Raw genomic sequence first — 12,559 nt, forward strand, 5'->3', positions numbered from 1 at the left:
ATAAATGGTATGGAATAAGGGGTGGATAGATGTCCTGGTTTCAGTTAGGACAGAATTAATTTTCTTCCTAGTAGCTGGTAGAATGCTATGTTTTGGCTTAGGATGAGAAGAGTGCTGATAACACCCCAATGTTTTAATTGTTGCAGAGCAGTGCTTACACCAAGCCAAGGACATCTCAGCTTCTCACTCTGTCCTGCCAGCAGGCAGGCTGGGGGTGCAGCAAGAGCTGTGAGGGGACAGACCCAGGACAGGTGACCCAAACTAGCCAAAGGGGTATTCCATACCATCTGACGTCATGCTAAACAATATATAGGGGTGGCTAGCCGGGGGGAGGAGGGCCGGACTGCTCGGGGTTAGGCTGGGCATCGGTCAGCGGGTGGTGAGCAATTGCATTGTGCATCACTTGTTTTGTACACGTTATTATTAGCAGTACTATCATCATCATTATTGTTATTATTTTTGTTATTTTTATTTCCTCTGTCTTAATAAACTGTCTTTATCTCAACGCACAGGCTTCATTTTCCCGTTTCTCTCCGCCATCCCAGAGAGGGAGGGGGGAGGGTGGGCGAACGGCTGTGTGGTGTTTAGCTGCCGGCTGGGTTAAACCACAACAGCCGGGGGGTGTTTACGGCTGAGCTAGGAGTTTCAGCGCTATTGGCAGGTCTGAGGGCGGCCGTTCCCCGGAGCGGCTCATCTGGCCGGCAATAAGCAGCTGCCCGCCAAGTAACGCCTCCGGCGAGCAATCGAGTTCGCCGCTAGAGCGTGTGAACACTGGGACGCTCTGGCGAGCGCCGCACATTCTTGTCTGTCGTCAGGTCCGTCTCTCTGGCTGCGTGTGACACTGTCGCGAGCGGAGCGGTCGTGCGGACTCCGCCATGATGAACAGCGGAGGAATCGGAATGCCGCTGGGTTTTCCTTTGGGCCCCACATCTATCATCCAGGTCACGAACCTGTCCTCGGCGGTAACCAGTGAGCAGATGCGGACTCTCTTCGGCTTCCTGGGAGATATTGAGGAGCTGCGTCTCTATCCCCCAGAGTAAGTGGGGCCTGCACCGGTCTCCGGAGCGATGGGAGAATGAAACGGTCTAGAGGAGTTGGGAGGGTTGTGAGAAGGCCCTACTTGATTTCCCCACATCTTGATTGTGGGCACCGCAACCTCCCACACAGAGAGCGGGGTCACGTGGTCCTACCCCTTTGTATAACAGGAACGGTAGGGGAAAGGAGCTCCATCCGAGCTTAAGATGGCGGTCCTGTCCTGAAGTACCTGCGGCATCTCCGGAGTGGCCTGTAGGAGCACGGCGGGTTCTGTGGCTTAGTGGTAGCGGCAAGAGCTCGGCCGTTCGCTGGATGATGCCGGCACTGAGTCACAGTTTAAGGCCTAGGGAGACGCGTGCTCAGAGATTGTCCCCAAAGCGCTTCCGCGGCGCACGTCTCTCTTTTTCCTCCTTTTACTGAAATACCTATTCTGTAGTCCACTTCTTTTCGCTCAGGCACTTCCCTGAGTTATGTGTGTGTAGGTTGGGGGGGGGGGGGGGGGGGATGGGGATCAGACGGGAGGATGGTGGCATGGTAGTGTTCAGTCATTCCAGAATTCCAGTTCTTGTTTAAAGAATAATATAAGGTGTAATATTAAGAGTATTAGACTAACTTTTTAATAGATAAAAGCGTCAAAGAAAATTACATGTTGCACTGTGTACAATTGTAACCTGTTTTTTTTTTTTGTTTGTTTGTTTTGTTTTTCTAATTTGGTATTGCAGATATTTAGTGTACTCACTATTTTTATGTAATCAAGCATGATTTTTCAGAACGGTGAAGTTGTACTCTCCTGTATGTTTTTTTTTTTTTTTTGTTTGTTTGTTTTAAAGGGGCATTCAAGTTAAGAGGTTTGCTGTAACGTTTGTAATCCCATTCCCTTTGCTGGGCATGCTTATTTCTAATGGATGTGAACTTCCAATTCTGTTGATGATGCACAAGAGTTAACAGAACGTATATATGTGCATACACTTTATAAAGAATATAAGCTTTCTTTTCTTTTTTCCTAATCAAGTATTAAGGTATTTCCAAATAAAAGTATAAATTATTCCTTATCTCTTCCAAGTCAGTCATGTTTGTCAGCCTTCTACTTCTTCCCCTTAATTTTAGTATTTCATAGAATAGTTTTTATGGATTTAATTTAAAAAGATTTTTCATTAAAAAAGCTAGTTTTTTGGTTGAAAGGAAATAAGTTTTATTCTGGTATTTATGAATTAACTTGGTTAAAGACATATACATTTTGGAACATTGCTCTTGACAACTTTTTTTTTTTAATATCTTCCTATTTCTGGAAGATGCAGCATTATGTGTTATCAGAGGATTGGAAGGGAAAATTCTGAAGTTATTTTCCTCTGTCAGAGCAATCCAAAGCATTTGTAGCAATGGTGAATTTAATCAGGTGATAATTTCCACCTTATAGGAGATTCCTTTGATAGCACCATTCCCCTATAACTCATTATTAGCCACTTTACTGCTGACTTGAATGAAAAAAGAAGGCTATGACTTAATAGGAAGCAAGGATGATGTATCTGGTATCTATGGTGTTTCAGTGATTTTAGAACAAAATATAGGGCTATGCCATGGTTGTCTGAACTAGTATTATTAGAGAGAAGAATTCCTTTTTACTGATTTTTTTTTTTCTACTTTTTTCTAGTCTCCTATCACTAACATCCCTTGGTTTTATAGGATGTAGCAGAAAAATTATTAAAGGAAAAAACAAACAAACAAAAAAAAAACACACAAAAAACAACTAAAAGGAAGTCTCCAATGCTGAGTGTAATTAGGCGATTTAAAGTTCTTGTAAGCATGCAAAATGTGGAGGGGGAGAGAGAAACCACCTCAGTTTTCTAATGCATTAAATCAAATGTGAGTTCTTTAAGATGACTCTTTAGTGTTCTCAGTGAACTTCCTGAACCCAGTGACTTCTCCCAGCAATTAGTATCTGAAAGCTGGTTTTAAAGTAGTAGTTTCTGTTACAGTCCTTTATTTTGTATCCCAGAACGGATTGAGCAGACTTCTTAATGTTAAGTTAAATCGTGCAGTTTTGGTAGTTTGTCAATTCGTGTTTTATTTTCATTAATCAAAACCCTTTGGTTTCAGTACTTCTTGTGTGGTAAGCGATGCCAACATTTGAATATACAGTAACATGAGATAGAATGCTGTGTCCCCTGTTTTGTAGGCTATTCCATGAAATTTTTGTCTCTGCTGTGTGGTGTGTTTTTTGTTGTTGTTGTTCATTTTAACAGCCTAAAATTATTTATATTGAATCTTACAAAATGTGGTGATCAATTAAGTATTAATTTGGTATCTTTCTTTTGATTACTTAGAGTTTTGTGAGAACAGGACATATGGCTACTCTTCCATTATTCTAAACAAGACAAAACAGTTTTTATAAATCACTATGTTTGCAGTACAGTTGAAATCTGAAGCTGGTTTGCAGGGTGTGACAGGTCTTTTGCCTTGAATGTGTACTCCAGTATGCTAAATACTCATATAGCTTAGAAATGTTTTTCAACGTACTAGGAGACCAGTTATGTCTGTAATCAGATTATTAGTCCCAGTCATGCTTTGTACAGTTGAAATCTGTTTCAGAGAAGCCTTCAAAATTCAATTTGTAGTGATAAGCCTTCAAATGTGACTGTAAGATGATTTTCAAGTGGTTAAACGTTGAAAATCTTTGAGAAAAAAATTGGATTTTTGCAGACCAAGTTGTTGGAAAGCAGAGAGAGATGAGATGTCTGTATTAGGTGTTGAAAACCCTGCTATAATACTGTTTGCTTCTGGATGATCTGGAGTGGTCTTGGAAGATAGTACAATCTTCAAATGGAACTTGCTGATGTTCCAGCAATATTCTTTCTTTCTTTGAAGTATTCTTTCTTTGAAGACTTTATGTGTATTTTCTTCATATGAAGAAATATAAAAGAAAAAAGCTTGTATAAAGGATATAAACCTCAACTAAAGAATACATTTTTTAAAAACAAATATTTTTGACTTTGATTAAGATTACAATGTTTACATATTTTGCTTTCTGACATCTTTCCTGGTGTACTTTTTAATGAAAAAGCAAATTACCCAACATATATATTTGTAATTGTCTTCCTAATGCATAATACGATGAGTGAATTCCTATTACTTCTTCCAATGTTATTGCTTATTATACTATGTCAAACTAGGGTAGATGATATAAAGGATTTCTGTTACATTAGTGAACTAAGACCAAACACTTGAAAGAATTCTCAAGAATCACTTTAATATGAATAAGAATTAACAAAACACTTTTGGTGAAGACCTAAGACACTTTTTCAGTTAGTATGGGCTAATATTTGAAGGACTTGCTGAAAATGGCCAGACTTATTGTTTGAATTCCCTGAACAAGGCTTATACAGTGTAGGGGGAAAAAAAAAAGATTAACTATAAAATATTTACTTGACAAATGGGATGTAGTTTGTTTTGTGTTACTTAGAATAGTAATTGGAAATGTTGTATAGCGAGATCTGTAAAGAGAATAAGTCTTGTTAACTTGGCTTTTTGGCTTCTATAAGTTTCCAATAAAAAGGAGGAGGTGTTAATATCACTTTTTAGTGATATTAAGTAGACAAGTTAGTAAATTTCTATAGTCTTTTGGGTATTTTTTCCAGGAAGTCTAAAAAATATTATTTTTTAAAAATAAAAAATATATAATAATCATTGGGTTGAGAAGGACCTTGAAGATCATCTCGTTTCAACTCCCCTGCTCTGGGCAGGGTTGCTGTCGTGGTTTAACCCGGCTGGCAGCTAAACACCACGCAGCCGTTCGCTCACCCTCCCCCCTCCCTCTCTGGGACGGGGGAGAGAAATGGAAAGTGAAGCCCGTGAGTTGAGATAAAGACAGTTTAATAAGACAGGAAAATAATAATAATAATAATAATGATGATACAATGGTGATAATACGAAAGTAATAATAGTATGTACAAACAAGTGATGCACAATGCAATTGCTCACCACCCGCTGACCGATGCCCAGCCTAACCCCGAGCAGTCCGGCCCCCTCCCCCCGGCTAGCCACCCCTATATATTGTTTAGCATGACGTCAGATGGTATGGAATACCCCTTTGGCTAGTTTGGGTCACCTGTCCTGGGTCTGTCCCCTCCCAGCTCTTACTGCACCCCCCCAGCCTGCCCGTTGGCAGGACAGAGCAAAGGCTGAGATGTCCTTGGCTTAGTATAAGCACTGCTCTGCAACAATTAAAGCATCGGGGTGTTATCAGCACTCTTCTCATTCTAAGCCAAAACACAGCATTCCACCAGCTACTAGGAAGAAAATTAATTCTGTGCTAACTGAAACCAGGACAGTTGCCAAGCACTAGAGTAGGCTGCCCAGAGCTGCACCCAGCCTGGCCTTGAATGCCTCCAGGGATGGGGCATCCACAGCCTCCCTGGGCAACCTAACCTGTTCCAGTGCCTCACCACTCTGAGTGAAAAACTTTCTCCTAATTTCTAACCTAAATCTCCCCTGTCTTAGTTTAAAACCATTCCCCCTTGTCCTATCACTATCAACACATGTAAACAGGCATTCCCCCTCCTGTTTATACACCTTCCTTCAAGTACTGGAAGGCCACAATGAGTACACTTAAACACATATATACAAAAAAAAACCCAAAAAAAAAAAAAAAAAAAAAACCACACAAATGTATTCAATGTAACTAATTGTTTTTTTTTTTCTTCCCCTTTTATCTTGCAGCAACGCACCTCTTGCTTTTTCTTCCAAAGTATGTTATATTAAGTTTCGTGAGGCATCAAGTGTTGGTGTGGCCCAGCATCTAACTAACACAGTTTTTATTGACAGAGCTTTGATAGTTGTGCCATGTGCTGAAGGTTGGTATTTTAGACATTCTTCTGTAATTTTGGTCTTTGTCCTGTCTGCTAGTTGTTTTAAGCTTTCCATGTAAGGAGGTAGTGCTCTGTTATTTTGTTTTATTGCTTTTTGAAAAAAATATTATTGAAATAAAATTGAATGGAGTAACCTAATTGTATAGATTTAATTCAATTCAGCATTAGGGGGGAAAAAAAAGTCGCTTTTAATTAGGATAATTCTGTTTTCCATAGTTATATATTTTGGGGGAGAAAAAGGTAAAATAAATTGTTTTCCCCTTCAATATGATTAGTATTGGCAAGCTTATTCCCATATAAAGTTCTTACTGAAGTCAGTGGAGCACTGAAAAGATTAGGCAATTTCCTGTCACAGGTAACATTACAGTTTGGATCTTAATGTATCACCTTTGGTATGAGTGATGGTGGTGTTTTTAAGACTGAATTCCAGTATGTCTTATAGACATGTTATATATGCATTTGGCCACTTCAGTTTTATCTAACTTAAAATATTTGTTATTTATGGTGATAATTACTTTTCACATATAAATGTTTACCTGCTAGTTTAATAAAAAGACTTAAGTTTTCCCTTCTTACTGTGGAAAATATTACTTTATTTGCAATAAAAAAGCTTTCTTATGCATTCTGGTACTCCTTTTTGATTTTTAGATATCTCTTGTGCAATCATCTGCACAGAATGCTTTCAGTGTAAAATACTTCTATAACTCTTAATAAAATAAAAATGTTTGATTACTAAATTTACAGGTGTTCCTTTAATTAGCTCTGAGGCCATACTTTTAAAAATACATGGAATATAAGGAAATTCTTATTGTTAATGTAATATCCCAGATCTGAGTACAATTCTATGAAGAATGTCCCTACTATTGCTGAAGTGTATATATAGGCAGATAACTGCAGTTAGGTGAAGCCCCATTGACTTTGTTGGGATCTTAGTGGAATTGAGCATCTGCCCATTTGAATCTAGATATTTTTTTTAACCTATTTGGAGTGGAAACATGCCAGCTGGTGGAATAAAGCTAAATTCACTTCGAACATGGTAGCTGTTTTGCCACGAACAACAATATTTAGAATGATTGAACCATAAACTATAGCAAGTACAGAAATATCTGCTATTAACATGACTTTTCTAACGGCAGGAGCCAGGTTTTGGCTCAAAAAATGCTGTTGACTTCTTGGAGTTCATTAACAGTGGTCCCAGAGTACTATTTTTTTTTTTTTTTTTTTTTATTCTTTTGGCATGTTTGCAAAATCATGGCATGGATAGTATGAGATTAGTGCTGCTGTAATAATGGTCTGGGATGTTCATAGCAAACTCTGACGTGTCTCCAAAACTTCATAGATTCTAAAACTAGTTTAACTAAGGGTTATACTGACCTACAATATACTGTCAATTCTCATAGTCTTGTTAATATAGGCACATATTTTTTGTCTTTGTGAAACATAAATTTTTTTAGTTGATTTTATCCTTTGCTTCGGGAGCTTTTTGATTTTAATTTTTGAACTTATTCTTAAACCCTGAAGAAGTTATTGCTATAACTTGAAGCTTTTGTATAAGCAAAATGTATTAGACCAGAGTCCTTAATACTGTAAAATTGCCCCTAAATAATTGACTCTAAATTATTCAGGATCTTAGTTTTATGTTTCATCCAAAAGACCTTAACACTGGTTCAGTACTACCAGAGAGGGAAGATTGCCACCTAATGAACGAACGACACTTCCTGGTGTTTTTCTTGTGATGAGATCACTGCCTGACATGATAGGAGAACAGGCAGGTAAAGCTACATTTTTCCTGTCTCTTAGTGGTAGACAATGAATGGAAGGAAAATCAAGTCAGAGTTCTGAGAACTCTTCTTCCAATGCCATTTGTAGCTGACTTATTAGGTATTTCTGATGAAAATGTATTATGGAGAAAGTATTACTGTTCCAAATCATTCTAGACCCCAGAGATTTGTATGTAATTAGGTAAACAAGTGATTGGGTTGTGAGGTCAATTTTTTTCTTTAATGTCAGAATGCTGTTTGCTGTTTCCATGCAAGTTTTTAACAGAGTCACTGATCTTAAATTGTAAAGATGTGAAATCATATAGGTTTAACTTTCTGAGGAATTTATTGTGTAGAAGTATGGTTCTGGAGACCACAGTGCAACATTTTTTGATTTACTATGTATCATATAATACGTTGTTAATGGAATCAGTGGAGTGTATCACAGACTTTAAAAGTAGCAATGGCTATATTCTACTGGGAGGTTAAATTATATTGGTGGCCAACAGTGCCACTAATGAAATGGTTCATGCACTGAATTGAACACAGAGGAGAGGTAAAACAGAACTCTGAAAACTTTTTAAAGAATAAAATCTGAAATTTAGAGTGCATTTAAACAGTGGTAAATCAAGGGAGCATAAGGAGGGAATCACTACACAATTAAATCTGTGGGAAAGGAATTAGCAGGTGGCTCCGTGCTGTTTCACACGTTCCTGAATTGGAGATAATGAGGAAACAAGCGGTAGAAACAAAAGCTTGAGCAAGGCTGAGATAAAGTAAATTGGTTACAGTGTTAAAGATGAGCTTTGGGCAGTGGCCAATTACTGGCTGGCTTGAGACGCGTGTCTGAGGGTCTCTAACCAATTGTATGACAGATCCAGGCGCGTGGACAGCGTGTGGGGCTATGGGGAAAGCATATGTAGTAGTGAAAAATGGCAATAAATGTTTCCTGTTCAAGAGCCATCAGGAGTCCATGTCTTGCATCCCTTCATAAATCAATGTTAGTTTTGTGACGTTTATTAAACAATTTAACAAAATGTAATTGTAAATGATGTGGCATCAAACTGTCAAAATATTTCTTTTGTATCAGTAGTTTTTTCTTTAAATGTTATACTTCGAGAGCTCAAAGGTTAAAAGAAAAAGATGCCATCCTAACCATTCTAAATCTTATGACCATGCTATCTGGTAGATGAATTTTGACTATTAATTTGGTTGTGTATGTTTTCTGTGGGATATTTGTGCATTATTAGATGACTAGACTGGCCAAGATAGACCTGTTACACTTGCCTGACTTAGGTGTTGTTTGCCATGCCACTAAACCTGCCATCAAGTGATGGGGGAAATGAGTTTGAAGCCTGGCCTGCTGAAGATGGACGCCTTGTCTCAGTTTTTATTTTATTTTGCTTTATTTCCTTGGTTTTATTTTGTTTTGTCCCTTTTTTGTTTTGTTGTGTTCAGTCTCTTTCCCTTGTGTACTGGTACTTTGGTTCTTTAAAAATGGTATTTTGTAAAGAGTTCATGATGTTTTATTTTGAAGTTGACCTAAAGCTGTTTATCAATGGTGGATGGTACGTACTGAATATGGTTAACTAAGTTTCATGCTGTGAATGACAGACAAATTTGGTTTGGAATACATTTAAGCATCTAAAATCAACAGATGAGCACATCGTGTTAGAAGATTAGAATAGTGAAAAATATACCAATTTGCATGGTCTGTTTAAAAGAAGTCTTTCTATTTATGTCTAATATAAAGAGTTTAATTATTTCTGAAATTGAACTTTCATGGATATTGAATGTAATGAAATAATTGTGAATATAGTCTTGTTCCAGTGAGATCAGTGGCAGTAAGACTTCATCCTTCTCTAGTTGTAATTTTTAGAGAAAAGTGGGAAGATTGAATCAGTTTTGTATGTGTGTATTGCACTTCTACGTGCTCCAGTGGTGGTTATTTCTAAAAGAGGTTTTAACACTTTTTTTTTTTTTTGTCTTGGTCATCTCATAATCTTACAAGCCTTGGCAGTTCATGCTGGAGTGACTGAGAAGGTTATCGTCTCTAGGTGATGGTCTTACTTCTTTCTTGTGAAATGGAACCACTGAAGTAGAAGTGATGGGGTGGGTGGTGTATCTCATCTCAGACACTGTTCTTCCCAGCTAAGTGCATTTAAATCAATGGGTTTCACTTTGGTAATGCACCAAGCTGTGAACTGCAGCTGGAGAGAGCTTCATGATCTCTGTTGGATTTAGTTGTGGCAGTTGAGGTAATTGCCAGTAGTTGTAATCTCTTTAATCACTACTGCTAAATCCAATAAGAATCATAAATGGAATCACACAAATTATTTTATTTATAAGTGTGTGTTTGCCATTGATTTAAAAAAAAAAAAAAAAAAAAAAAAGCAGAAAAAATCTTTATGTTTAGAGTAGATGTGAACAGAATGTATTTTTAAAACAAACTTAATGTCAAAGCAGTTTTGGGGGGAGGATTAAGCATTTATTTTCAGTAAGAAGAATACGAAATTATTTTTTTCTGAGTACTTGGAGAAGAATAAAATACTGTGATTAGCACTTGCTTAACATAGATACTTTTATTCAGCGTTTAGCAAAATGAATGCTGGTATGGATTAGGTTAACTATAGGGCTCTTAAGCACTTTGGAAAAAGTAACAATCATAACTTATATTTAGGATAACTGTATGCTTCCTAAGAAGCATAAAATATTTCTAGACAATGCAGAGCTAATCTGTTTGCTTACAGATTGCTTTACAAAGCAAGGAGTAAATAAATAAAGATGTGAGGATCAAACTCATAGAATGCTCTGAGTTGGAAGGGACCTTAAAGATCATCTGGTTCCAACTCTCTGAGTATGTGAAGGCCAGTTCAGGAGTTTCATCTCAGTTGGGTGTGCAAACATCAGTTCTGTTCATTGGAAGATGTTGATCTGAAAGTAGCCAGATATAGCCTAAGACCAGACTCTTAACTCAAATACGTAGTATTAACAGAACAGGCTTCAACTGGCAAGAGACATAGGAGGACACCTGCTTGATGTGCCAGCCCTTTAATGAAAAAGATCTCAGAGTACTATTTCTATTTATAGAATCACAGAATGGTTTGGGTTAGAAGGGACCTTAAAGATCATCTAGTTCCAACCCCCCTGCCATGGGCAGGGACACTTTCCGCTAGACCTGGTTGCTCAAAACCCCATCCAACCTGGCCTTAAACACTTCCAGGGATGGGGCATCCACAGCTTCTCGGTCAACCTGTTCCAGTGCCTCACCATCCTCAGAGTAAAGAATTTATTCCAAATATCTAATCTACACATCCCCGCTTTTAGTTTAAAACCATTGCTCCTTGCCCTGTCACTACACTCCCAAAGAGTCCCTTCCCAGCTTTTTTGTAGGCCCCCTTTAAGGTACAGGAAGGCCTCTATAAGGTCTCCCCAGAGCCTTCTCTTCTCCAGGCTGAACAACCCCAACTCTCTCAGCCTCTCTTCATAGGAGAGTTACTCCAACCCTCTGATCAAGGTAAAGCTCAAAAACTTCTAGGAAATATTTCTAAGTATGTGGTATATATGCGGCATATTTATTTTTGACAATAGCCCCTTATTAGAACATAAATATCTTTACTTCGTTTCCATTTGTCTTAAGATTAAAAGCATTAATTTAAACACCAAAGCAGTTATTTTAAATAATTCTTAATGTCCAAAATAGTTGTATTAACTGATATGTTCTGCTGTATATATTTGTGAGCTTTGTATTCCTTTTCTAAATATTAAGGAGATAAAATTCCAAAACCTAATGGCTGTTAGGTTAGTTTAGCTTCACTTATTGATTTATTTTTCAAAAATGTCTAAAGAACAGGAAAGGAAATTTATAAGATATTTTAGCCCCCCCTCTCCCCAATTCATTTTCTATAGAATTGTTAAAGTTTGATTAGTTTGATCTGATTTTAAAAACTGGAGGGTGAACTTGTGAAGACAGTTTATCTGAAAATACAGACAAATTTTCAGGGTTCTGTCTGTAGAGAGGGACCCTTCTCCATTACTGAATAAAATAAATGAGGACATCTTTGTCTGTGGCATGGAACTCACCATTGGGATTTTGTACTTAAAACAAAGCATTACGTTGTTGAGAGACCAAAATATCTTTGAAAAAATGCTGCTAACATATAATTTAGATATGTATGTTTTTCATTCTTTAAACTGCTATAATAGTTGACTATTGAATATGAAAGTGCTTAGCGTATTCCTTAAGCAACATTTGAGCAAATTAATAATCCAGTTATTCGGTAAGATGGGCTGTATTCTTAAAGTTTAGGCTTTTCATTTAAGTACATTTTTGAACTGAACTCATTGTTTAGTTATGTGCTTAACTCAATTCCTATTTATGTAAAAAGGCTAAATACCTTAATCTGTTAAGTGTGTATTAATTGGCTGTGTTTAAGTGCATACTTAAATTAGGCATGTTTATGTACATGACTGACCAAGGATCTAAATTAGAATGCAGTTGCACAGTTTTAGGAACCATTTCTGTCACTGGATTTACTTGAGCTGTCTGTTGGTCCTGTGGAAACCTGCATGAGTATACAGTTAATTGCAAGATGCTGGCTGTTCAGAATAAGGTCCAGTAAGTTAATGGTCTAGTTCATCAATTGTTTGAAAACAATTATTTTGATTTTTTTTCAGAAGAGCTGGTATATAATTGAATGCCTAATTTGCGTGCAGTTACTGCAAGCATGTATTTGGAAGGTTATTTAGTTAGATGCAGAGTACCTCATTCTCATGAACAGTCGGGCAAATCAGGTACACCTCTCGTTGCATGCCTGCCTTCAAAATGCCTGACTTTCTCTTCTATTCCACCCATGCTGCATATTTCTTAAATATTTTTAATTGTTTAATAATTTTAAT

General features: G+C 37.4%; 1 protein-coding gene across 1 annotated transcript in view; it reads left to right on the forward strand.

Moving 5' to 3' along the window:
- Window positions 1-680: 680 nt before the first annotated feature.
- Window positions 681-12,559, forward strand: part of LOC116501395 (splicing regulatory glutamine/lysine-rich protein 1-like) — a 75,277-nt gene continuing 63,398 nt past the window's right edge. The window contains exons 1-2 of the mRNA XM_032206927.1: window positions 681-1,036; window positions 5,752-5,885. Coding sequence (XP_032062818.1) covers window positions 876-1,036; window positions 5,752-5,885 — 295 coding nt within the window. The 5' untranslated portion in view covers window positions 681-875. The remainder of the gene's footprint in view (window positions 1,037-5,751; window positions 5,886-12,559) is intronic.

Source organism: Aythya fuligula, chromosome W (genome assembly GCF_009819795.1).
Source record: "Aythya fuligula isolate bAytFul2 chromosome W, bAytFul2.pri, whole genome shotgun sequence".
NCBI classification, from domain to species: domain Eukaryota; kingdom Metazoa; phylum Chordata; class Aves; order Anseriformes; family Anatidae; genus Aythya; species Aythya fuligula.